The 27,671-nt window shown below is 45.4% G+C and overlaps 1 protein-coding gene across 7 annotated transcripts in view; it reads right to left on the bottom strand.

The window, feature by feature from the left end:
• The window catches only part of USP15 (ubiquitin specific peptidase 15), a 743,655-nt gene extending 725,090 nt beyond the window's left edge, over nucleotides 1–18,565 (bottom strand). For 2 of the 7 annotated variants that reach the window (XM_085653348.1, XM_085653347.1), the window contains exon 1: nucleotides 18,434–18,565. In XM_085653348.1, coding sequence (XP_085509474.1) covers nucleotides 18,434–18,522 — 89 coding nt within the window. In that variant the 5' untranslated portion in view covers nucleotides 18,523–18,565. Of the gene's footprint in view, nucleotides 1–18,331 lie in introns of all 7 variants that reach the window. The other 5 variants (XM_085653352.1, XM_085653353.1, XM_085653350.1 and 2 more) reach the window with 3 other exon arrangements.
• Between the last annotated feature and the right edge of the window lie 9,106 nt (nucleotides 18,566–27,671).

Below are 27,671 nucleotides of genomic sequence, written 5' to 3'. Positions count from 1 at the left end.
CTAACCCTGGAACCGTTGCTTACCACTACCTTCAGCCAGAGTATATAGATCTGCGGAAACGTGGCACCATAAGGGGATTGCAAGTATTCAAACACTACTGTAGGAAGGTGGAATCTGACTGCATAGTTACCCCCACTTTTTTTCCTGGTGTTTTGCTGGTTTTCGACTAGTCTGACTGGGATCCTGCTAATCAGGACCCCAGTTTATCTGTTTTCTCTTCTAAATTGATTGCATGTACTTTAGGTACAATCCATATTGGATTCCGGGGTACCCTTATCAGTCCTTAGTATATGGTATACTATGTACCCAGGGCATAGGTACCCCAGAGGCCTCCCAGGGGCTGCAGCATGTATTATGCCACCCCTGAGAGACCACTCAAACTGACACCACAGGTCTGCTTCTGCAACCTGTGTAAGGTGGTGCATGCACCCCTTACTTAGATATAGGTTCACTATATCCATTCTATATCACTGCATATATAACCCTATCAGTCACCCCTATGGCAGGCCTTATTAATCCTTAAGGCAGGGTGCTGGGTTTTATGTGAGGGTGCACCTGCATGAGCAGAGCCCCTCTGCAGCCTTCGGAACCTATTTTCTGGTGTTGTTTGTGATGCAGCCAACCATATATATTTAAGTGTATTATAACCTCGCGGTAAATGCTAACTTTAAAACGGCTACTTAGAAACATGTTGTGTTTGGTGTCAAACACCTTGGAATCATACCTCCCCGCCAGTAACTGGCAGGGAAGGTATGATTCCACCCTTCTAGAGGGACATATGTGACACACCGGGCTACCCAGTACCAGCTTTCTCGACCTGGGCATCACAAAATCGATACTGCCAGCCACAGACACGTGTCTGCCCTCCTGCTGCTGAGCCAAGCTCAAGCAGGGGAAGGCTTGACAATAGGTTTCCTGTCACAGGGAGGTGTGACCACCACCCAGACAGGCTTCAGTGTATTGGGGCTGGGTGGGTGACCTCTGAGAGTGCTTTGAAGTCTGCACTGGGGACACATTTGGTCTCCCTGTGCATAGACCAGCACAAAGCGGTTGCAGGAGCCATTTGCTCCTGCTCTGGCACGAAACTGGACAAAGGACATGGGTGTAGCCATCCCTCTTTCCTAACCCTCCCATAGGTGGGTCCCCAGAGTTTGTCCCACCCCTTCCTTGGGTATAAAGTAGAAACCCTTGACTACAGGACTTTAGATTTTACCTGGACTAAACTCTGCTACAGAAACCAAGTACATCGACAATCTGCACGACGCTGGATGACTGAAGAATCTCCCTTGGCGTAAAGGAGTTACACCCCTGCAAGGCAGGCACCTAAACACTTCTGACCAGTTTGTATCTCCCGAGCTCCGAAGGACTCCGAAGATTTTGGCAACACAGGAGGTGGGTTCCCATGGTCTCGGAGGTCAATCTGCGCTCTCAGCAAATCTGAACCCAGTATCCCTCGTGGGGACCGTGCAACCAGAACCCCTGTGCACCGTGTACTTTTGCAGCAGCTTATGCTTTTTGGCGATCCCTGAGGCTGTGCTTTGGGCTACTTGCACAAGTGTTCCGTGGGCTGGTAGTTCGTGATTCAGCTCGAGGTCCCTTCACGATCCCTGGTCCATTGGCCTGTTGGTCCCTGTGAAGGTAACTTTGCCTTTCCGTGGGCTTTCCTGGTTGCTCCAGACATGCCCTGACTCTCCATAGCTTGGAGAGTCCCCAGGACCTTGCTGGTGCGCACCGAAGCATCTTTCCTCTGCCCGCATGGGTTGCAGTTGCCAAGGCTTGTTAATGTTCAATCCAGACACTGACCCCCCCCAGCACTCGACATTCTTCGTGGGACAGCTCACCTCCGTACTTTGGTCATCGTCGACATCTCCTGGTCCCCATGGCTGCAGAGTCAAGCTTCACCTCTACTCACCTGAAACACCCGACATCGTGAGCATTCGTCTATCATGCCCCTGGTCACTGTGAAGTGACACAGACTCTGTACCCTCTGCTTTCAGGTTCGTCTCACCTCGGATCCAGGCTTGGATCCCATCGGACACTTTTCATCTTCCCAGCAGCAGCAATTTTCTGCATCACGCTATTGAAAACGACGAAGGTTCCCGACATCACTTGACCCCTATACACCCGGCTCCTCTGGGATAGGTAACACGGGTATCTTGGTACTCTCAAGAGGGCTGGCCATAAAACCTTCTATGTTGGACTGGGGTTTGCTTAAAGTCCTCTCCGAAGTGTCCTTAATCTTTAAAAATCCAACCGCGATTTTCTCATAGGAGTGTACAGAGCTCGCGCCTGTGTTCACACACTGCACCCGTCCTCCATGAGTCCCCTGTGTCACTACTTTGGGAGCTTCCTTGGGGTCCCAGCGATTCTACGTGCTCTAGGCACTGTGTCTAGTCAAGTTGTGGTTGTTATACCACTTTCTTAGTATATGGTTCGGTCGCCCGCTGTGTATTGTGTTATTTACTGTCGTTCTAGTGATTTAATATTGTGTGATTTGTTCTCTAATCTCATAAAGAGGTCAGTAGAGAGTGTTTAGTAATGAATACATATATTTTATATATCTCTTGTGAGGTTCTCCTTTCATTTGGTCATTCAGGCGGTTCTAATCTGGTAAACAAGCTGCTTTACATTCCTTCTAGACTTAGCCTGAAGGCTGCTCTCAATAGCTACCACTAGGATAGCTTTCTATAAAAGTTGTCTTTAACCTAATCATCAATAAGGGCCGTTTGGACTGGTACAAGGTGCTCACTTTAATTAGTGATCAGCATATACCAGGCCAACTTCTCACAACTACTATGGTATGAGCCCTGGCATTATCAGAGAGGCTATATCAGAGTTCTTATATAATGAGATTGCTGCCATAATTTGTCCCCGCAGTACATGACACCAAAGGGACAAGTGGACTTTGTTACAGGACAAGTTGATTTAAGAAGTAACCTGGCCCATAGACAAGTAGATGTTTAATTAAATTCCACACCCTTGACAGCAGATGGGCACTAGTAAAGTAGAATCAATCTGTGCTTGGTCCGTGCTCCACATAAAGAAACGAAAATGATGCTTGGCTTGCGCTGGCCAATTAGCAGGCAGTAAAGAAGAGTGACACTGAAGCAAACAAATGGTAAGCAACCGGCTTATTGTAAATAATAATGTCTCGCAAACAAGATAGCATGCACTGTCACTCGACCCTAAAAAGCTCTATGACGCAGCCAGCATGGCTGCGTCACAGCGCTTTTTTTTCTTTTTAAACTTTCAGTTGTGCTACTATACGTGGCTGGAAAAAACATTGGCATGGTCAATAGGCCTTGCATAGACAAGACCTATTGAGTTTGGTTTGTTCTTCTTAAAGTTATATACAAGGAATGGGTCTACAGATGGTCCACATTTTCCTCAGAGATAAGGGAAAACCTAATGTATTTTCTTCATGAACAACGAATTAGAACTATTCTCTATCACAATGAGACAGTCTTGAAAACATTGGTAAATCACAAGAGCAAAATAGGCCTCATACCTCCACAAGACTGAACAGGAAGAAAAATCCTCAATCTTTCTACTGCCGCAGATACCGACTAAAACCTTTGACTACATATACAATAATAGACAACATTTGTCCATCTCTCCCTTTCTCAGTATGAGTCTCCAAAAGCAGGCTGATGTCTATGCTCAGTATTTTGCAACTATCCTTATGTTCAACCCCGATACTATTATTTGGGTTTATATCTACCCTGGATACTGGTTGGCTAACTTTACATTAAACCCCAAACAGGCAGGTTGGATTTGGACACTGGCACCTATTAATAATGGACCCCAAACAAAAGGGATTGTGAATGCCCATGGATGCTGGCAGGTCAGCATATGCAGGTCTCTAGACAACTGGAAATGAAATATGGCTACCCAATTTCCGGAGAGAAACCTGGATAAATACCAATAGGGAACAATGATGGTCCAAGAGGATTGCGGCTTCTGGGGCTGATGGCCTCCTGCATCCTACTAGTGCATCACGCCAGACGGCGCATGCGGGCTCTGCAGTGGGACCTGAAGTTTCAGTGGGCCCAGCATCACGGCAACCTGTCCGACCATGTCTTGATCTCGGAGGGCACTGCACAGCAGTTGCAGTGGTGGCTCACGGACTACGATTGGGTCAAGGGCAAGAGCCTCTCCCTTCCCCAACCGGAGCATGTCGTCGTGACGGATGCGTCCCTCCTGGGATGGGGTGGCCATATGGGAGAGGCGGAGATCAGAGGCCTCTGGTCTCCGGCGGAGTCTCGTCTCCACATCAACTTGTTGGAGTTGAGAGCGATCCGACTTGCACTGAAAGCCTTCCTTCCCTCTGTCAGGGGAAGTGTCATGCAGGTGTTCACGGACAACACCACCGCCATGTGGTATTGCAACAAACAGGGCGGGGTGGGGTCGTGGACCCTTTGTCAGGAGGCTCTGCGCCTCTGGACGTGGCTGGAACACCAGGGCGTCACCCTGGTGGTTCAACATCTGGCGGGCTCTCTGAACGCCAGAGCAGACGAACTCAGCCGCCGGTGCATGATGGATCACGAATGGCGTCTGAACTCCGAAGTGGCGCAAGGTCTCTTTCAGCAGTGGGGAGAGCCTTGGTTAGATCTATTCGCCACCGAAGAGAACGCGCAATGTCAGCAGTTCTGCGCGTTGGAATTTCCAAGGCGGCACTCGCTCGGCGACGCTTTTCGTCACGAGTGGAGTTGCGGTCTGTTGTACGCCTTTCCGCCTATACCACTTCTGCCCAGAGTGCTGAAGAAGATCAGGCACGACCGGGCCCAAGTCATCTTGGTGGCTCCGGATTGGGCACGAAGGTACTGGTATCCCGAGCTACTCAGTATGTTGACCGATCCTCCGATACGTCTGCCCCTTCGGGAGGATCTTCTGTCGCAGCAGCAGGGGACGGTCCTCCACCCGAACCTGTCCATGCGTGGAGATTGAGCGGCGGCAGTTGATGCCATTTGACTTGCCTCCTGAAGTCTGTGATATCATTCTGGCAGTCAGGCGTCCCTCCACAAAGACGGTATACGCCTGCCGGTGGAACAAATTTGTGGCATGGTGCACAGCAAAGGCTGTGGATCCCCTTTCCGCCCCTCTTTCTGAGGTTCTCCTCTTTCTTCTTTCTTTGGCCCAGCAGGGCTCTGCCCTGGGCACCCTGAAAGGTTATCTTGCTGCCATCTCTGCCTTCTTGCGGCTTCCTGATCAGCCCTCTCTTTTCAAGTCCCCTGTAGTTACACGCTTTCTGAAAGGCATTACTCACACGTTCCCTCCTGTCCCTTTTGTAATGCCTCAGTGGGACTTGAATCTTGTCTTGACATTCCTGATGTGCGCTCCCTTCGAGCCTCTTCACAATTGTCCTCTTCGTCTTCTGACTCTTAAGACTGCTTTTCTGGTAGCCATCACCTCGGCTAGACGGGTGAGTGAGCTCCAGGCTTTATCCTCAAAGCCTCCTTTTCTGTCTGTTCATCCGGACAAGGTTGTCCTTCGGCCCTCGTCCCTCCTTTCTTCCGAAAGTGGTGACTCCATTTCATCTTGGGCAGTCTGTCACCTTGCCCACCTTCTTTCCGCCTCCGCATCCTTCCAAAGAGGAAGAGAGGCTCCACCGTCTGGACCCAAAACGTGCGCTCTCCTTTTATCTGGACCGCACAAAGCAGTTCTGGGTGGACGACCAACTTTTCGTTGGATACGTGGGTGCTAAGAAGGGGAAAGCTGTGCACAAACGGACCATCTCTTGGTGGGTCGTTTTGTGCATCAAAATTTGTTATTCCTTGGCAAAAAAGGACCCTCCTGTTGGGCTGCGCGCCCATTCTACTCGGGCCACGGCGGCTACTACTGCTTTGGGACGGGGTGTCCCTTTGCAGGACATCTGTCAGGCGGCAACGTGGGCTTCGCTACACACGTTTGCCAGGCATTATTGCAGGCAGAGGCTCGATAGAACAAATGGCACGTCATAAGAAGGGGCAGGATGCGAGCTGGCCAATGGGAGGCCAGATCTTAATGATGCACAAACTCACGGAAGAAAGCGAAACGGGACTGCGTGATGTAACGATAGGGAACATGCATAGCGGCCATGTTGGGCGAGTATGTCCAAAAAGTTTCAGCAAAGGAGAGTCCCGCTATTCACTATTAAAAGGGGGATGGGGTAAGGGGAGGGAGGAGGGTGGGGGGTTGGGGGGGGTAAGAAGGAAGAGGGAAAAAGGGGAGGGAGGGGGGGGGGGGAAGGGGGGAGGTTCTAATGATATTTGCAGAGCGGAACAGAGGTGGACATAGCCCCAAGGGGTTAGATAATAGCATTCTCCCATGGGCAGTGTTCGTTTAAGCCCTTATTCACTGCATTAAGCAGATAAATCCAGAAAACCTCTCTCTTTTTGCGAATCTGCTCAGGATCTTTTCCGGGATGTGTCACAATTTTCTCCAGTATAGACCACTTAAGGTCCTGTTCAGTGTGGTTGTTTTCGAGCCAATGATTGACCAGGGGGGCAGATGTTTTCTTGGTCCTGATATTGGATTTGTGTTCACCAATCCTGGTCCTACATTCACGTCCAGTCTCTCCAACATAGATTAGGCAGCATGGGCACAAGATCACATACACAATGTTGGAGGTTCGGCAGTTTGTCATAATAGATAGTTTAATCGGACGTTCCTGTAGGTCAATGGAGTCTCCGATAAGGGCATTGGGGCAGGCCTGGCAATTGCCACATCGGTGGTTGCCTAAGATCGGTCCAGCGCCGATAATGGCTTTTTGATGGAGAGGGCGGGGTTCCAGTAATTTGCCCTTGACCAAGTGGTTCTTAAGGTTTTTGTTCCTTTTGAACGCAAAGATGGGCTTCGGGAGGATATGATCTTCATTGCCCGTATTCAGTAGATGCCAACATGAATTTATGGTCTGTCTCACTTTGTGATCAATGCTGGAGTGTTTGGTCACACAGACAAGTTTGTCAGAGATTTGCTTTTATTTGGGGAGAAACATGGAGTCTCGATTGAAATATCTCGCCCTTTTGAGAGAGTCCTTTATGAGTTTCTGGGGGTAGCCTCGATGGATAAGTTTTCTTTTGAGAACATCGGCTTGTCCCAGAAAATCCTTGATGTTGGAGCAGTTTCTCCGAATTTGGAGAAACTGGCTGAATGGGATACTATCCCTTTGGCAGCGAGGGTGAAAGCTGCCATACTGCAACAAGGTGTTCCTGGCAGTAGGTTTTGTAAAAAGGGATACATAGAGTCGATTCTGGTTATGTCTAATCCAAACATCAAGAAACTCCAGTTGGGAGTTACTGGAATGGGCCGTGAACTTGAGGTTGATGTCAGCCGCATTGATCCATGCCAGGAAAACATCCAAAGATGTTTGGTCACCCTCCCAAATGAGAAAGATATCGTCAATGAATCTGACCCATGAATGCACATTCTCATAAAAGGGGGCCATCTCATTGTAGATGTTCTTATTCTCAAACTGTCCCATATAGAGGCAAGCGATGCTAGGGGCGCAAGAGGCCCCTATGCTAACTCCTTGTATCTGTTGGAAGAAGCAGTGGTTAAATTCAAAATAGTTTTCATATAACACTATTTTAAGGCATTCAATGATAAAGTGCGCGTTGGTAATCTCAGGTTTAGACGCCAGGATCTCTTGAATGACCAGGAGGGCACCCTCCTGGGGGATGTTGGTATATAGGGATTCGAGGTCCAGGGTGACCAACAATTCCCTATTAGCAAAAAAGGAGGTCCCCTCAATTTTAGAGATGAAATGACCAGTATCTTTTATGAAGGACTCCAATTCATATACCAACGGTTGAAGGAACCGATCAATATATTTAGAGAGGGGTTCTGTGGCTGAACTGATAGTCGAGACAATAGGTCTCAGGGGGGGGGGGGGGGGGTCCAGGGTGTTTTTGTGGGTTTTAGGAACCCCGTAGATGATAGGCATGCGGGTGTAGCTCGGTGTTAAAAACTCCGCTTCCTTGGGGCAGATGTAGCCTTTGTCAACGGCTTCCTCCACCAGGGTAAGAATGCGTCTTTTCAAGGTGGGTTCAGGGTTTTTACCAATTTGTTTATAGTGTCTATCGGCAGCCAACAGGGTATTCATTTTGTCAATGTATGTAGATGTATCAAATATCACAATACCACCGCCCTTGTCACAGGGGTTGATGGTCAAATTTTGGTTGGACTTAAGAGCTAGCAAGGTCTTGTTTTCCACAGTAGAGAGGTTGCTAGGAGGTTTGGGTACGTATTTGATAATTCTACAGATCTTTTTGGTTACCACCTTCTCAAGGATACCGACCTCCGGGCCAACTGCCTCCAAGGAGGGGGTAAAGCTAGATGGGGGCTTAAGGCCAGACAGATTTCCTTCCATTTCACTGGAGGCTCTATTCAAGAAATACTTCTTTAGCCTAATCTTGCGGAAGAAAAGATAGAGATCCTTCAGGAGTTCAAATTTGCTAAAGTTGTTAGTGGGAACAAAGGACAGGCCCCTTGATAGCAAGGTCAGCGCTTCAGGGCCCACATCGGAGGTAGACAGATTAAAGACCGGGATATTTCTTACGTTTTCCAGCACTGTTGTTGGCGTGTCTGGATGTACATTTGCGGTTGGGATTGATCCTGACGGTAGGTCCTTTGGTGTGGGTTTCGCGTCCTGGGGCGAAAATTTCCCCTGCGGCTGCCTAAAAAACGATTGGGCATAGTTGGTCTTTCAAATATCTCTTGTCTATGCTGGTAATTGGGATCGTAGTTGCTGGGGCTCTCACCCTCTGAGTCGGTGGTATCTGAGAAGGTGGTGATTCGTCTATTGCCCCATCTGGGGGTATCATTGCCAGGGGTGAGGCCTCCAGAGGAGTTGTAGAAGTTCGTAGTTAAATAGGGGTATGCGCGTTCTTGAGTGAATGCGCGGATGTCTTTTCTGAGCTTATCTGTTTTCCTCTTTATGAGGTAATCCGTAAAGGAATCGAGTTCTAAACAGATTTCCTCTAGTTTTTTCTTCCCCATTTCCACAGAGTTGTCTTTTTTTAATTTTTCTTCAAGTTCTTCTATTTCTTTATTGAGAATAGTTATAACTTCCCTGGCAGTTTCCACAATCAACATCATCCAATCTCTGGAACATCTGTTGGAAATTAGTGCCCATTTTTCCAAAAATTGTCTAATCTCGATAAAGAGGCCAGGTATATTTCTGACCCTAAGTCCGATGGGGATCGTACCTGCTTTTAAATATTCCAGCATGAATTTGGCATGAAATTCAGTACGTTTGCTCTTTTTCTTCAAATTGAGGAGTTTTATCCATTCCCCATCCAACCCTTTGTTACAAGAGAATTGTTGATCGTTCCCAGCAGCTAGGCCGATCATTTTAGCAAAGTCTTCATCGGAAAATCCGAAAGTCTTGATACTGTCCATGATGTGGGGGTAGAGGAGTTAGGATCAATCAAAGAGATCACAAACCGATAACCAAAAAGGAGAGATGGTATAGGGAAAAATAGTAAGACAAAGAAACAAAAGATAAGGGAAACAATCAGTGCACAATTATTCCAAAGTGGACCAAAACAAGCCCCCACAGCACAGGGCTGTGACTAAACAACTAATAAGAAGGGGGACCCCTGAAATAATGTGGGGCAGGTACAACAGGGGAGCTACAAGAAACCTAAACATGAAAAAGTAGCCTGCCAACTAAATGATACAACGAGGCCCAATACAGGGTCCAAGATAATAGAAACTCAAGACCAAAGGCTAACCAGGACAAAGGGCAACTCCCCCCCCCCCCTCCCTCCCTCCCCTTTTTCCCTCTTCCATACTTCCCCCCCCCTCCTCCCTCCCCTTACCCCATCCCCCTTTTAATAGTGAATAGCGGGACTCTCCTTTGCTGAAACTTTTTGGACATACTCGCCCAACATGGCCGCTATGCATGTTCCCTATAGTTACATCACGCAGTCCCGTTTCGCTTTCTTCCGTGAGTTTGTGCATCATTAAGATCTGGCCTCCCATTGGCCAGCTCGCATCCTGCCCCTTCTTATGACGTGCCATTTGTTCTATCGAGCCTCTGCCTGTGGAAGCACGCTATCCTCTGCTTCGTAGCGAGTTATTCGCCCCGTGTACCCGCTGTTCAAGCCGGTAAGTGGCCCGTGAACTTCGCCGTCTTTATTTCCTCCCCTATTTCCATTTTTGTTCTAAATACGGACGTTTGTACTGATAACCACGACCCTTTCCCTTTCCCCCCCCCCCTCCCTATCCTTTATTTTTTATTTTTTGTTTCTTTAGATCCAGCTCCGACCGCCACGTTGACCTATCCGTCACAACGCTGCGCACCCCCTATCTCTGACTGGGATTAACTTGTTCCCTTTAAGTCTCTATTATGGATTGAAAACCTTCGGCTGTCCGGGATTACCGGTGATGAGCTCTCGCTCCGCCTGCCTCTGCACCTGGATTAACGCCTAGATCGATTTCGGGTGGGTACTTGCCACACCCTTTAATTCTCCCTTGGCCATTTTAGCTAGATTCTATCAATTGGTGGGATCTAATCTTCTACCCTTGCCTCCGTTTCCTTCCCATGTTTAGAAGCTTGAATATTCCAGGCTGTTTCTAACTATTGGAACTCTGTGTAACATATGGGAACCTCTACTTTTGCTGAGAGCCATTTTTATCGTGAGGTATCTTCTGGTCTTGTTATATCCTTGAGCACTACCTTAAGCCTTTTTCATGCAATGTGGTTTTTAATTACTTCCCTTTCCTTTCTTTGGGCTATAAGGTTGCGAGACTGAGTTGTTTGTCTGCTCTCCACAGCGTTCATTAGTTTATTCTTTGATGCGCTTTCGATGCTATGTATCGTGCATTTTTTTCAATTATCTGGTCTCGGGTGAAGATCCTTTTCCACTATCTTCGTCCCTTATGTTTGGATATATGCTCTTGGACATATATGTTATATTATGTAAACATGTGGTTAGAATTTCAATCATCTCTTGATCTACTTTTTCGTTTCTTCCCTGCTTCTGCACTATATTCCGAATTTTAATTGTTATTTAGTTTAAAGCTATATCTCCTCCTCTTGACCGCTGGCAAACCTGTGTGACAATTGAGCCTATCTATACAGGCCTCCTTTGCTGATATCTTTATGACCATTAAATGCAACATAAAGTCGAGTGATATTCCGCATTAGAAATGCCTATTTTTCTATTATGTCTTTGTCATCTCATTTTTTATAAATTATGGGCAACTATATGTGTATTTATATGTGTATGTACTTATACAGTTTTTTATTCTTAGGTTTGTTCGTCCCACTCTACATGCCCTCCCTCGCCCTGATGAAGGTGTAGCCCCCATCTGGCCATAACACCGAAACGCGCGTTGGCGTTTTTAAGCACTTTGGGCTTTCGAGATTGTTTTCACTGGTGCTCTCTAGCCCATCGGGCTGCTGAAATTCCTTCTAGGGAATTTGACCTGCGGAAATTCCCCTCTAATTACTCATTGTTTTTACTTCACCTGTACTGATATGATTTGAGGTTGAATGGTTGTTGGATGTGTAGCAGTATGACTGTGTTGTTCTGATGGAGTTGTGTGGGATGATTATTTGTTTTATATGTGAAATTTACTATGTTTCTTACTCTTTACCTTGTTGGGTGTCATTAATTGATACACCTAAAGCATAAAAATATTTTGTGTACATATCTGTGTATAATTCAAAAAATTAATCCAAAAAAATAAAATGATTTAATAAGTTCTGTAAAACAAATTTCTTTGAGTTGCCCTTTGTCCTGGTTAGCCTTTGGTCTTGAGTTTCTATTATCTTGGACCCTGTATTGGGCCTCGTTGTATCATTTAGTTGGCAGGCTACTTTTTCATGTTTAGGCATAATGGTCTGAAACAAGGCTGCCTGTTGGCATTTTTGTTATTTTCCTTAGATATTAATAAACTCCTATTCATAGTAGGAAAGGTAGAGGGGGAGGCTCCGAAAGCTGGCAAAATGGATATATGTTGTCTCCTTTATGCAGACGACGTTAGACGACGTTGCCCTGGACTTAAGCCGTTGGTCTCCAGGGGCACCTTAGCGCACTGCAACAGTATACAGAGGAGCATTACTTAAAAATAAACATTTTTAAAAGTAAGGTCCTTATTTTTGGAAGAAGGGCTCTAGACTGGGGGGGGGGGGTGGGTTTAAGCTTTAATTGTTTCTGGGGTATGAAACAATGGAGATGGTTCATTTATATCCCTATTTAGGTAAATTCTTCTAGAGTAATTGCAGTGAATACTACCATGTAAAACATTGTTCGAGTAAGGCTATGTTGTAAGCAGGCGAAAGTAGCAGATTATACAAAATGTGTGAGAGAAGTTATTTTGCTCTTGTACTAACATTTTTTGGGCAAAAATTCATTATTCCTGAAGTTATGCTTTCCGATATTTATACCAGAAATCTCAATGCTAGTCGCACTTTGGAACTGAGAGTAGATGCAGAATTGTTGGATTGTATGTGCCCCCTACAATTCAGGAGATCGTGGGTTTCCTAAAGAATGTCAGAGCGTGTGGCACAATGGGCCAAATCCTGAGCTCGATTATTAAACAGGAGGATACACTCTGGGCAGCTTTTTTGTTCCCATTATTTGAACACTGTAACCGCTCAGGAAAAAACACATTGCCAAGTCTTTGAAAGGTAGCAATATTGTGCCACTATCCAAAAAAGAGCCCAAAATTAGAGGTGGGCGAAGAATACCGCTCTGTCGGTAGTGTTCGCTGAGTTTTGCCCACTCCGTGTGGAGTTCCACAAAACTCTGCGAAGTGACGCAGAATGGAGTTTTTTCTCTTGCACGATTCACCAAAGTTAAAATGGTAATCGAGAAAAATCGCATGCTAGATCTCCTCCGGGTAAGATTTCTCAACACAGGCGGTGGCAGGTCACGACCACTCGTGTGAGAAATCTGCTGTTCGCGTTGAGGAAGCTGCTGCTTGAGTAGGATATCTACTCGAGCAGCAGAAAGAAGTAGCACACCCTGGCACGATGCAAGCTAGTGCACGTAATAGATTATACAAAATGTGCGGGAGAAGGTATTTTGCCCATGTATTAACAATTGTTAGAGAAAAATTCCTTCTTTCTTAAGTTAAGCTTGTGAGGTGATGGATATGAGGTATTGGAGATTCTTCAATGTAATTGAAGGCCACATTTTGCGTCAGATTTGCTATCTGAATTCCATAGCAGCGTTGTACAACCTACATCTGAAGTATTGACAACTTTTGTTACAGAACTTAAGAAAAGAAAAAAGAACATTTTTCTGTTCCTTTAAAAAAAAAAATAGGGAAATTATGGGGATAGATCATGTTAGTGGTTTTCCTACATCCGAATACTTTTTCAAAAGCAATCTACAAAAATTCTCTGACAAAGTAAGTTTAAACCAGGACATTTTGTTACGCCGCGTCTTGAGAGAAATGTGATTATACAAGAAAGCTGTTTACGGAAAAAAACCTTATCTCACTTGGAATACCCTTCATATGGTGGTTCAGAGAACAGTTTTACTGCTGAGATTTAATTTGCTGCCCCTGCAAATAGTAACCGGCATCTGGGACGCTGTCCCTAAGGGACAGAGAGTTTGTGATTTGTGTAATCTCCATGTACAAGATTTAAATCGTGTAATGTTTACATGTCCCTCCTTGTACTTTTCACGATATCACTTTTTAAGGCTGGTGTTTTTAAAATACAATGTACAATCAGCGCTCGAGGCCCGCTAATCCTCTTAATGAAATGGTATGTGCCAAAATGTTTAACTTTTTTAATTTGCATTGATGATTTGTCTGGTATTGTTTCTTTAAAGTTATGTATGCTGGAATATATTATTGTATTTTATAATTTTTATATTGTTCTCATGTTGACCTCCTTCACAGTTCAGAATCTTAAAATAAAAAATTGAATTGAATTAAATGGTAGAACAGAGTTTATTTCCCACTTTGCTGACAGTGTGTATGTATGTGACAGACACGTGGGCTTAAGTGTCACTCTCTCTTACTGTCACTTCCACCACACATGAGACTGCCAGATGTGCTTAGGTCTTGATTGTACAGTGACAATAAGGATTACAATTATCTCTGCACACTGCAACCCAGGCGTATGTCTGCCCTTGGACAATGAGAGCCCATCTTAAGTCTACCCCTGGATACGGACAAACATTCTCCTCTCTTCCATTGGATACTGGCAAACAAGCTTATGTTTGCCGCTAGACACTGAAAATCAGATGCATGTGCACACCTGGACATTGACAGCTTAAGTGATTCAGGATTATATAAAAACTGTATTGCATGAAGGATAACATATAATAAATTAAAAAACTACAGGTTTCTGTTACTCCACATTATTAAGAAAAATTGGCTCTTGAACACTAGCACTAAGACTGATGTCTCCCAGGCACTGGAAGCCAACCATTCAGTATATCCTGAAGCCATCTATCCCCACCCTGCAACTACACCTTGCCCTCGAACAGTCCAAACGCTGATCCCGGATTACTTCAAACAAAGGTCCCCGAAAGAGACCGGCCCAAGCCTAGGAAGCAGCAATCAAACCTATAGCTCCTTCGCACCTTACTGGTCGCAGCCACCGGACAAACGAAACTATGAGCCCACGAGGCTGTATCTCCAGATAGCTCGCAGCAGTTGTACATACTCAGATACGAATCTGGCTCATCAGGTCATGAATTAACAATGTATTAGCACTTTACACAAGAAATATCTCAAAACAAGAGGAACGGCAATAAAGGCAGTCCTGGGAGTCCCGAATAGTCTGGGTGGCGATAATCTCCTAAGGGAGGGGCCACAGTGCAACGGTCAAACCCAAATTTGAAAATAAGACCCGAGACAATTGCTGGCACTTAAGAACCGTATTTTATCAATTTTTTTATTGTACAAGAAAATGTTAGGTCTCGCCTCAGGCAGTGCATGCGCTGACCTGGTGAAACTTTTCGTAAGGGGGCTTCAAAAAGCTGACCACATGCTTTTGCTTGTGGCCTAAAGCTTTTGGTTACGCGCACAGGCGCCATCTGGATTTCCTCTCGTCATGGCTCATTAAGCGCATCGCACGCAGGCACCCTTACAGCGCGCGCACATCGCACACCACTCACCAGACGTGCCTCCTTGTCTTGCGATTTACACACTTTTTCATTATTAAACACACACCTCCATCGCGTTATTATTAGCGGCCCTTTAGCATTTTGAACTCGCGTGCTCTCTCTGAAAGCCAGCGTTGTCCACAATTGATACACTTTTTAGTCATTAAACAAACATCTACTGCGCATAATTGTTAAATAAATAGAGCGCTGCTCCACCAAACACATCATAGCAGTGCCAGCAGCGTGATTTTGTTTTACTTTTACAAGCACGCGTGTGAGCGGGGCCCTTTGGCATTTTCAACTGACGTGCTCTCTCCCCAAAGCCAGCCTCGTACACAATTTGTACACTTTTGCGTTATTAAACAAACATTTTGGGCGCGTTATTATTAAATATATAGAGTCCACTTTTTAGACATTAAAAAACATCTCTGGCGCATAATTGCAAAATAAATAGAGCGCGGCCCTTTTGCATTTCAACTTACGTGCTCTCTCACCAAAGTCAGCCTCGTACACGATTTATACACTTTTTCAAGCCAGCGTCGTCCACAATTGATACACTTTTTAGTCATTAAACAAACATTTACGGAGCATAATTATTAAATAAATAGAGCGCGGCCCCAGCAAAGACATCATTGCAGTGCCAGCAGTGTGATTTTGTTTTACTTTTACAAGCACGCATGTGGCGTGTGAGCGCGGTCCTTTGGCATTTTCAACTGACGTGCTCTCTCACCAAAGCCAGCCTCATCCACAATTTGTACACGTTTGTGTTAATAAACAAACATTTCGGGCGCGTTATTATTAAATAAATAGAGTGCGGCCCTTTAGCATTTTGAACTTGCGTGCTCTCTCTCAAAGTCAGCCTTGTCCACAATTGATACACTTTTTAGGCATTAAACAAACATCTCCGGCGCATTATTGTGAAATAAATAGAGCGCGGCCCATTTGCATTTTCAACTTACGTGCTCTCTCACCAAAGCCAGCCTCGTACACGATTTAGAAACTTTTTCGTTCTTAAATAAACATTTCCGGCTTATCAAAAAATAAATATAGCTCGGGCCTTTTGCATTTTGAACTCACGTGCTATGTCCCCAAAGCCAGCCTCATCCACAAGTAATATACTTAATCTAATTGGAGCTCATTTTCACATTTCCCTCTGTCCCGGTTATTATTAGATTAGGCATTTACTAAACGCCAGACAACCCTGCTTCTCTTTTTATTGTACAAATAACTGTTTTTGTTTTGACTTCATTATTGAACATCTCTGTTTCGGTCTCTGCTTTTGACTGCTCCAAACATCCTATATTGCTTTTAAACCTTCAACCATTTGTGCAACTGCAGTGACGCCACATTTGCCTTTCCTAACGCTGATACTGACCTTTACGAGGAGGAAACCATTGTCTTTATTCAGCTTCAGCCGACTCCCATTTAACCACAGGTAGTAACAGTTCGGACGTTTCACACCAGTCCAGACTGATGACGGCTACACTTGGGAGTCTTTTTCAAACAAGGTGTCGATGCATTGCTAAAGGATTCCACTTCACAGCTTGACAAAATACTACATTCTCCTTAACTTCTCTGCTTGCCATTTTTTCAACATTCTTTACATTGTTTTGGTTCAGCTTGAGATATAGTATATAGTTAAAGGAGAGTATGGTGTTGCTATGTACGTATTGCACAAACGCTTTACACATTAACTCAGGGATAAGTCAAACTGCTAGAAAACTTATTTCCATACACAATAAAAGCAAAAAAAAATTTAATTATCCAAAACAAAATCCTTATTGCAAAAACAACAACTGTTACACTGCTAAAAAATTATAAGATCCCAAAGGTGAGACCTATTGGCTTTGCCAATGCTTGTTTATTTTGTATTGCAATGGTTTTAGTTAACTTATGCAAATAAACCTATTCAGTGACTGATAATTTGCTTTAAGTCCACCAACATTTATCAACAGATGTAGATAGATCTATCTCCAGTACTACAAAAATACAAGAGGGGTAATAGAAACATACACCCCAGTAGCTACTTACTTACCCCGAGACTGACAGTAAAGCGTACATCCATAAAGAAACCAGGACACATGTGGGACACTGACAGACAAAGTTGCAGCTGCACTTTGACAAAGATTTTCAGGTTTTTGTTAGTCACCATATATTGACAGTCGGACTTACATCTGACACTAGACAGCATTAACAAGTTTACCAATCACTGCCAAAACACTGACCACACGCGCCAAATATTTCCCAAGATCATGTCAGTTAGATTTATGTTGACTCCCAGATGTCTTTTATCGTCAAGTAGGTTTATGTCTACCCTCAAACACAGATTGCTGAGGTTACTCCCACTACCAGAAATTGACAACTGAAATCATGGCTACCATAAAATATTAACAGCAAGTTAACTTATAACTTCGGGTACTGACAGCAGAGCTTATTACCATCTCCGCACACACGCTCCCGATTATAAATCTAACACTTAAAGGCAGGTTTATTATTCTCCTTCAAACACAGACAGTTGCATTTTCACAGATGCTCTTCCCTATCAAACACCTAGAGTTACACGCCTTATTTAGACAGCAACATGCCACGATCCAAATTGGCCGACTCACGGTCTTTTTCTGCAGTCTGATCGGCAGACGCGCGTCCCCCATTCATGATCCACATGCAGACTGGTATCTTCAGCCTAACAGATGTACTTGTATAAATAACCCTTCCAAAGGACTCGTGTCTCACTCCAGAACCTTTACTGCACGATACGTGAATGCATTTCCTACTATGCCAGTTGGGCTCGGATCCCATTCGTCTCTACTGGTAAAGCACCATGAAGTAACATATCCATGCACCATACACTTCTTAAGATAAAGTTTATGGTTCCGATGATGCGTTTCTGGTGCACTGCGCTCTAGCCGTTTCTGCTGTTGTCAATAGCACCTGTCTCTCTGGCTTCGCCGGCTCATTCCCCGTAGACATAGCCTTCTACATGCCAGTTACGTTCTCTACTGCCCAAGACTCAGTACTCACCAGTTCCGTTTACAGTGGTTTATAGTTGTAAAGACTAGTCTTTAAGGTTAGTGCCTCTCTAGCTGCCCTTTGGTCCATTGCACAAAATTTGCATTTGCTGGTCTCTATTATCCATGTCTCTCATCTGTCTCTTATCTACTCTGTGGTACGTTTGGCGCGTAGTGGTATGATTGCCCTCAATGGTCTCTGTATCCATGTCATTTTTTTTTTTTATCTAGCTGCTGCTGCTATTTATTTCTTAAGATACCTACCCCTGGCCTGCCATTGCCAAAGATGCTCAAGTGTCCAAAGCACCAACCATGCAGGGGCCACGCCCACACGCACCTGCCCTTGCCTAGCCCCGCCCCCATTACCAGGTGTCTCCCTTCCGAAGGGGTGTCTTCTGTAGCGCCGCAACCTCGCCCCTCTGGGTCTCCAGGTCCACCACCCCACCTTCCGCCATCTTCCCAGGCTCAGGCAGCAGCCACCGCCGCCCGCAGCATGCTGGGAGTGACGCCACGCGCCGGCTCCCGGCGACGATAGAGGGAGAAAGAGGACAAGTTAAGTTCTTCTCCAAACTCCGACAGAAACGTGGCGGCCATCTTGTTAAGTGAAAAGCTCACTCGGACACAATCCAAGTTATGTGTTATTTTCTAACTTTAAAACACCGAGAGGACAGGCGCTCGGTTTTGGACTGAGCCGAATAATTTTTCATGATCAACTACTGTAACTGCCGCACATTTTAGGCGCTTTTTTCCCCAATGTGTTCAATTTCAAGCACTTTTATTTATTTATGCATTTTTATATAGCGCGGATGTTATGTATAATGTGATTGGCTGTGCAAAAGAAAACATGTACAAAAGTTAACATGTTGTTGGCACGGACCCTGTTTAGACTCTATTGATGTTCTAGAGTTTTGGGTCCGTGCCGTGGGGGTTCTTGGAGACCAGTTACTAGCTTGCCTGGGTCGTATGCGGATGTCATCTGGCGGTGCTGCGTATTACAATAAATATACATATTTACTTCGTTGGAGTTCTGGCTTCTTACATAACAAACTTGGCGACGATCGGAGAACTTATATCAGTGGCACCACCATTCAGGACGAACTCACGTATGCGTTTAAAGAATACTATCCCCGCTTGCAGGTGTGTGCTTTGACGTCTACACATCGGGATGTACTCAAAATTTTTAACCAGGATTTTCTACTTGGGTGTTAAGAAGATTCAGGCACGGGGTGGAGTAGAAAGGTCCTTTATTAGTAATACCAACACATGCTCCCACAGGGGAGGAGCGAATGACGACTTGCTAGATCGGCGATCAGCTGTCAACTGTCAAGGAACAGTTGGACAGCTGATGACCTCACTGGTATGGTGTCCGCGCAGGGACACATGGGTGGCAAACAAGAACGGTGTCCCGAATGGGACATAAGAGGAACGTAACACATCTTCCCCCTTTGCAACCAACGTTAAAGTCTGAAAACTATTGAAAGGTTAACAGGTCTCTGACAAGGTGAGGTTCACTCACAAACATAGTCTTTGAGCTTAACCGGTGCTCCCAACAACCTCCCTGCACGTGTTCTGCGGATTTGTGGTGAATTCCCTTCAAGCGGTGTAGGTGGCAACTTGCGCCGGTTTTCCTTAACAGCCTGATTTTCGTTTATTCTTATTGATGGTTCCATGGTGGTTCTTGTGTTGCTTCTTCCCACAGTCTTGGGTGTTGTAGGGAACTCATAGTCAGACTCGTAGTCCGAAAAGTCTATGGATGTCTTGTTGTCTTTGGCAGCTGTACATTGATTGTCCATGTAGATCTCTGGACTGGGATCCTTCTTGGATTCTGCTTCAGTGTTTGCAGGATACTTGTGTGCCGACAGTGCTGAGAAGTGCCACACTCTTCCGTCGCTCAGACGTGCTGAGTTACCATAAACGTTCCTTACAGTCAAAGGGGGGGTATATCTATTCTGTGTTTTCCCCACGTGACCACTCCTTCTCACCTTGACAAGATCTCCCACTTTGAGTTCTACATTTTTGCATCCGTGTTTTTTGTCATAGTAATCTTTTGTTTTGTGCTGGGCTTGCATAAGTCTCTCTCGGATTGCACTGGCTGACCACTCCACTCTTTTGGCTGCATTTATCCACCCCACATTGTCTTTTGATAGTGGAGTTCTACCGCGCATAAGTTCAAATGGGCTATGCCCCGTGGTGTCACTAGGTGTAATGCGGTAAGCCCACACAGTTTTTAACACTTCTTGTTTCCAGTCGAGATTATTGTTCGCAGCCAATTTGATAGTGCCCTTCAACACTCTATTAAATCTTTCGACTGCACCATTGGCAGCGGGGTGATACACAGATGTGGTTTTATGTTTAATATTGTGTCTTTGTATATAGTTTTGAAAAATGTGAGACATGAATTGTGCGCCATTGTCACTAATTATTTGCTTGGGAAGTCCTTCCCTGGAAAATGTCTCATCCATAAATTTCACAAGGTTGTGTGCGTCTGGCTTGCTGGTTATCTTTACTTCAGGCCATTTACTGAAGTGATCTTTAATAACTATCACATACCATTGTTCCTGCGCTTCAGTAATGGGTCCCATCACATCGATCCCTATTCTTTCCCACGGCATGGTGGGTGAGATAATGGGTTGTAATGGTGGTCTGAATGTAACTTGTGATTTGTCTGCGTCCATGCACAATTTGCATTCTCTGATAGCTCTTTCAACGTCTCTGCTCACACCAGGCCACCAGTACATGTTTTTTACCCTGTTTTTCGTCTTAGCAATACCTAGATGCCCTTCATGGCATATTTTAAGAATATCGGTGCGTAACGACTCAGGTGGTATGAATCTTCCACTTCTGATCAAAAATCCATCCTCCTGGCACAATTCATTCTTGACTTCCCAAAAATGTTTGAGTTTTTCTGGTAGCCTATTCTTTGCTGGCCACCCCCCGTTAATTTTTTCCATTACTTGAACAATGGTGTCATCTTTCTTCTGTTCAGCGAACCATTCATCTCTTCCAATCCTGCTGTCTTCATCAAAAATTTTAGCAATGCACATTTCTTCATTTTCCTCATCAGTCTGCTCCCTATTCTTCAAAGGCATTCTGCTGAGATAGTCGGCCACGACATTCTTCACCCCTGGTATGTAACGTACCTTGTACACAAAGTCAAATAAGCGTACAGACATTCTCGCCAACCTTGAGGATGCTGTGTATAATCCTTTCGTTGTCAGTACTTTGATTAGTGGTTTGTGGTCTGTGCACAGGTGGACCATCCTTCCCCAAATGTACTGCCTGAAATGCTCCAGTGCCCATACACACGCAAGTGCTTTGCGTTCAATCACGGAATACTTTTCCTCAGCTGGAGTTAGTGATCGCGAGGCGAAAGCCACTGTGTACTCAGTGCCCCTGGAGTCTTTTTGGGTTAGGACCGCGCCAATACCCTTGTTGCTAAATAGTTCTGCAAGGTTGAATCATATCCTTGCAATGGTAACGCCGTGCACATGTCGTTCTTTAGGTTTTGAAATGCAGTTTCACAGTCCTTGTTCCACTCGAATTTGTTCTTAGTTTTGAGCTGTTGTCTAAGATCATAAGTTTTCAATGCAAAATTTCTGATAAATTTGGAGTAAAACTCCACCAGTCCTAAGAACGATCTTACTTCATCCTTGTTGGATGGCACAGGGGAATCCTTAATTGCTTGTAACAATTCCATTTTTGGGCTAATACCATCACCAGTTATCTTATGGCCCAGGTAATTTACAGACTTACTTGCAAATTTGCACTTGGCATGTTCTGCGGTAAGACCTTTACTTTCCAAAATTTCGAGAACTTGCTCAACCCTTTTATCGTGTTCTTCCTTGGTCTTCCCCATAATCAGGATATCATCCTGAAATAGTAAAATACCTGTTACTCCCTTGAAGACATGGTTCATAAGTCTTTGAAACATAGCTGCCGCTGAGGCCAAGCCAAAAGGTACTCGGGTGAACCTGAAACATCCCTGTGGAGTAATGAAAGTGGTCAGTGACCTGCTGTCACGATGTAGAGGCACTTGGTGGTATGCGGACTTCAAGTCCACAGTTGAAAACCATTTTATATCCTTGGTGGCAGCTAACATTTCGTTTATTTTTGGAAGTGGGTACTGTTCTACGACAATGTTCTGATTGAGGTCTCTAAGATCGACGCAGAGCCTTAATTTTCCGTTGGCTCGTTTGGCAATTACCAAAGGTGCAACCCATTCTGAGGCATCGATTCTTTCAATAATCCCTTCGTTTAAAAGTTGATTCAATTGAGATTCTACCTCCTCTCTGATGGCAAATGGGATATTTCTTGCTTTATGTATTATGGGTGTGTTAATAGGTTTGAGTTGTATTTTATGTTGATATCCCTTAAGCTCTCCTACAGTCCCACTAAATACTTTGGGGTATTTTTTGAGCAAGGATTCTGCGTAGTTTCCATCATCAAAAAGACTTAGAACGGGCTCCTCTCTGCTTGGATCAAGGATGATTCCCAAACTTCCCTGATCCATCCACCCCAATACAGATGGACCAACTTCAGAAACATATAATTTACTGTCTGAGTCACGACTTTTGTATTGGAAATTGAGTCTCTTATAACCACATACCTCAATAGGCTCTCCAGTAAATGACCTTATTTTTATATCTGGTTTCTCTAGGTCATTACCCAGTTTTGGTTCAAACTTATCCTTCCATACTTGTTTGTTGACTATGGTGTACGGTGACCCAGATTCTGCCACAATGTCAATATTTATTCCTCCAATCGTCATGTGACATATTGGTTTTCTTGTTTTGGTTATCTTTTCTGTTGTGTTTATTACATTTACGTTTTCGCCCCTTTCCTCATCAATATTTAGTACGTACATGTTAACGTCATCATAGTCATCTTCATTTTCGCTTGAGTTCCCACTGTACTCAATCATTTTAATTTTTTGCGGTTTTCTTTTGTTGCAAGCCTTTACATAATGACCCTTCACCCCACAATGCGTGCATTTAATTTCTTTGGCAGGACATTTAGGATCATTTGCCAAGTGAGAGGGACTCAAACATCGATAACAATGAATTTCGGTTCTGGTTTCATTTTTCTTGTACACTTTTCTACAGTTTTTTTGATTTACATTGGGTTTGGAATAGTTCTTTTTCTCAACCACTTTCCCCACGACATCACCTTTATTTTTCTCTTTCGTTTCCGCCAGAACTGCCTTGGCGCAGCGCCCTGTAAGTTCTGCCTTTCTGGCAATATCAATTATGTTCTGTAAAGGATACTCTCCTTTAGCCCACAGATTATCTTGTATGTTGGAATTAGATCCTTGCATTACTATCTGATCACGTATGAGTTCATCATGCAAGTCTCCAAAGCGACAATTTAATGCTAGGTTTTTCAATGCAGACACGTAGTCGTCAATAGATTCGTTGTCACCTTGTTTTCTGTGGAAAAATTTGTAGCGGTCTACTCCGACGCATACTCTGGGTTTATAGTACGTATTGAGATCGTCAATGGCATTACTGAAAACGTCACCTTCATTTTCAGCCCTAATTGTTTTGTTTATAGCATTGTACACTTTTATTCCGCCGGCCCCCAATGAATGCATGAGTAGCTTATACTTCCTTTCAGGTTTAACTTCATCATCTTCTTCTAGTGTGGAAATGTAGTTTAAAAAATAATCTCTCCACTCTTCCCATCTGAGAACAGGCTCATCCCCTGCTCTTAAAAATGTCTCGGGAGGTGCGAGATTCCACACGTATCCTGATGCCATGACACTGAATTATGTTAAAACTAGTCAGTCAGAGTATGGCAGTAGAAGTGTTAGGCAAGTACACGTGAAGTGAACTGGTGAGTGTGATCCTTAAGATAGGAAATGTGAAATGCGTTAATGTGATGTGCATCACAGTATCTGCCAAACGATAAAGAGCAAAAGTGATTTACATTGTACACAATATGCCAGTAGATATTGTCAATTTGGGGAATTTTAGGAAACACCTACTACTTGTGATGTACAGTTGGAATGTCCTCGTTACTCCGTGTCAATTATCCTCGAACACGCGCTGCACCGGTGAGGGTTTCGTTGCTAAATTCGGTGCGCGCGTTGAAATTGACTTGTGATTCCAGGATCGTAGCGTAGTGCGTCGTAGGCAGGACGATCGTCACCAAGGAACACTAGACAGCGTAGTGCAGGAAGGAGGGTTTTCCAATATGGCGGCATGTATCACGTGAGAGCGTGATGACGTATGTTGCAGCTGAGATGGAAGTCCGTTGACGAATGACAGTTGACAGATGACAGTTGCAGCGGTTGAGTGAAACGTTGGATGCAGTCCATGATAAGCTTGAAACGAAGGTTCTCCTCACAATCACTCAGCAACTGCACGATTAGTAGATCAGACAGTTTTAAAATTGCCAAAAATATTTTCTTAAAGTGAAAGCGTCACATTGGCAAATATTCACCTCAGAGAAAGCTGAACGTTCCTTGTTGTTGTTTTTTTTTCTCTCTTCTGAACACGACCAAGATATGAATAAAGTTCGTAGAGATGAAAAGTTTCTTAATCACCCTATGTACTGGGTGAAATCCTGTCGAAATTTCATTTAATTTAAATTAGAATGTCCGATCCTTGAAACTGCAAGCCTCTTGTCAGGAAAGTTTTTTTTTCCTTTTTCCGACGAACGTGGGTTCCGTGTTGGCCCTCGATCGCCAAGTTGTTAAGAAGATTCAGGCACGGGGTGGAGTAGAAAGGTCCTTTATTAGTAATACCAACACATGCTCCGACAGGGGAGGAGCGAATGACGACTTGCTAGATCGGCGATCAGCTGTCAACTGTCAAGGAACAGTTGGACAGCTGATGACCTCACTGGTATGGTGTCCGCGCAGGGACACATGGGTGGCAAACAAGAACGGTGTCCCGAATGGGACATAAGAGGAACGTAACACATCTTCCCCCTTTGCAACCAACGTTAAAGTCTGAAAACTATTGAAAGGTTAACAGGACGAACTCACGTATGCGTTTAAAGAATACTTTCCCCGCTTGCAGGTGTGTGCTTTGACGTCTACACATCGGGATGTACTCAAAATTTTTAACCAGGATTTTCTACTTGGGTTCATTCTATTTTTACGGATTTTGAACAAATTCATCATTTATTTTGAAAAATACGCTTACTGCAACTGCTGACCTCTTCAAGGTTCCATGGTTCCTGCGGCGCTTTATGAGCTCGGTGTGACGTCTTCCGCCGATCTTCTACGCATTCTACAAGGCTCGGAGTAGTGTTTCCTGTACAGCACCAGGGATACACGGACTCTCCTGCCTTCAACGTGCATCTCTATGGTTGCCTGCGCGTACGTACGCAACGTGCCGCCATTTTGTTTCTCTTATTCTCTTGGTGTTTACATGGTTGCCTAGCAACGAGTAATCAACATTGTGGACCGAGCATTACGCGCTGATCTCCTACGAGGTATTCCATACCTATTTTTCAAAATTATTCTTTCAGTTTGTATTTTTGGTGAGCCCTTTATCTGTATTTGTCAGCAAAAGATTCTCCACTCGTTTTTTAAATTATTTAAGCATTTCTTCTAATTAAGATGGCGAGTGCTCAAAATTATAACTTGGCACCTCCTCAATGCTTCTGGCCTGCTGGTGGTAATCCCTGCATGGAATGGACAGAGTGGAAAGCATATTTCATCAACTACATAGAGACATTAGATGTGAAAGGCAAAATGTCTCTGGAAAAAAAAGGGATTTTTCTGCATTCTGTAGGGCCTGAAGGTCTTAAAGCCTACAATCAAATGTCTAAAATTAGCGGTGGCAGTGATCAGAATGTTTTTACAGTGGCTGTCAACGACTTTGACTGTTACTTTTCGCCCAAAGTGTGCATTGGTATTTTAAGATACAAGTTTTTTCAGAGAAAACAGAATGCTGACGAATCTGTGGATAACTATGTATCTGCTTTAAGAACACTTTCTCTGGATTGTCAATTTGGGAATCTACAAGAAGATTTTATTAGGGATCAGGTCGTCATGCACATTAAGGACACTTCTCTGGGTCCAGAGCTCGTTTTAGCTGGGAGAGGTCCCTGGGCGAAACCGAATGCGGTGCCCCCTCCAATGAGTGTTTGTTGTGTACACATGACAAACTCTATTTTCAAGTGTACAACTCCTTTATTGTCTGGAGCCAAGGTGAACACATCCACGCATCTCCAAGTGCAGTACCAGAGATCTGTCTGACACATTCCTATCTAGAATAACAACACATTGCTGGAACCGAGCTTACCTGAACGCCGCCATCGCCAAGAGTCCGTACAGACCACGCGCTTGTGCCGCCACCGCCAGGAGTTATCGCCAGCCAGATCCCGCGCCGCCGCACGGGACTACGAATCCCGGCAGCACTTGCGGCGGCGCACAGCACGCACGCATCAACGGCGCCAGGAGGCGCATAAAATCAGCGTCAGGCCGGCGGAGCGGGGGGAACCGAGCTTACCTGAACGCCGCCATCGCCAAGAGTCCGTACAGACCACGCGCTTGTGCCGCCACCGCCAGGAGTCATCGCCAGCCAGATCCCGCGCCACCGCACGGGACTACGAATCCCGGCAGCACTTGCGGCGGCGCACAGCACGCATGCATCAACGGCGCCAGGAGGCGCATAAAATCAGCGTCAGGCCGGCGGAGCGGGGGGAACCGAGCTTACCTGAACGCCGCCATCGCCAAGAGTCCGTACAGACCACGCGCTTGTGCCGCCACCGCCAGGAGTCATCGCCAGCCAGATCCCGCGCCGCCGCACGGGACTACGAATCCCGGCAGCACTTGCGGCGGCGCACAGCACGCACGCATCAACGGCGCCAGGAGGCGCATAAAATCAGCGTCAGGCCGGCGGAGCGGGGGGAACCGAGCTTACCTGAACGCCGCCATCGCCAAGAGTCCGTACAGACCACGCGCTTGTGCCGCCACCGCCAGGAGTCATCGCCAGCCAGATCCCGCGCCGCCGCACGGGACTACGAATCCCGGCAGCACTTGCGGCGGCGCACAGCACGCACGCATCAACGGCGCCAGGAGGCGCATAAAATCAGCGTCAGGCCGGCGGAGCGGGGGGAACCGAGCTTACCTGAACGCCGCCATCGCCAAGAGTCCGTACAGACCACGCGCTTGTGCCGCCACCGCCAGGAGTCATCGCCAGCCAGATCCCGCGCCGCCGCACGGGACTACGAATCCCGGCAGCAGTTGCGGCGGCGCACAGCACGCACGCATCAACGGCGCCAGGAGGCGCATAAAATCAGCGTCAGGCCCGCTTCGCGGGACGCCCGGAGCGAAGCCCGGGCAAAGGGCGGGCCCTCTACGGCCCTCATCGGCAGGAAGAGGCAGGGGCAGGGCCACACACGCTGCCGGAGTCATATCGGACATCATTGCGCAAGTAAGTTGAGCACATAGAAGTCCCCACATTCATCTTATCGCACGATTTGCGGTTACAGTATAAGTCATGCCTAAAAAAGCAGTTACAGTCCAAAATAACAAGATGAACAATTATTTGGTTCAGACTGTACAGAAAATCAATACGCAAAGGAGGGAGTCATTGGGGCTGAGCCAATCACCGGACTTACTCTGTTTGTCCCCACCCACTTTTGCTAT

The sequence above is a fragment of the Triturus cristatus genome, chromosome 4_1 (genome assembly GCF_964204655.1).
Source record: "Triturus cristatus chromosome 4_1, aTriCri1.1, whole genome shotgun sequence".
Lineage (NCBI taxonomy): Eukaryota > Metazoa > Chordata > Amphibia > Caudata > Salamandridae > Triturus > Triturus cristatus.
This window is presented reverse-complemented; position numbering and strand designations above follow the sequence as displayed.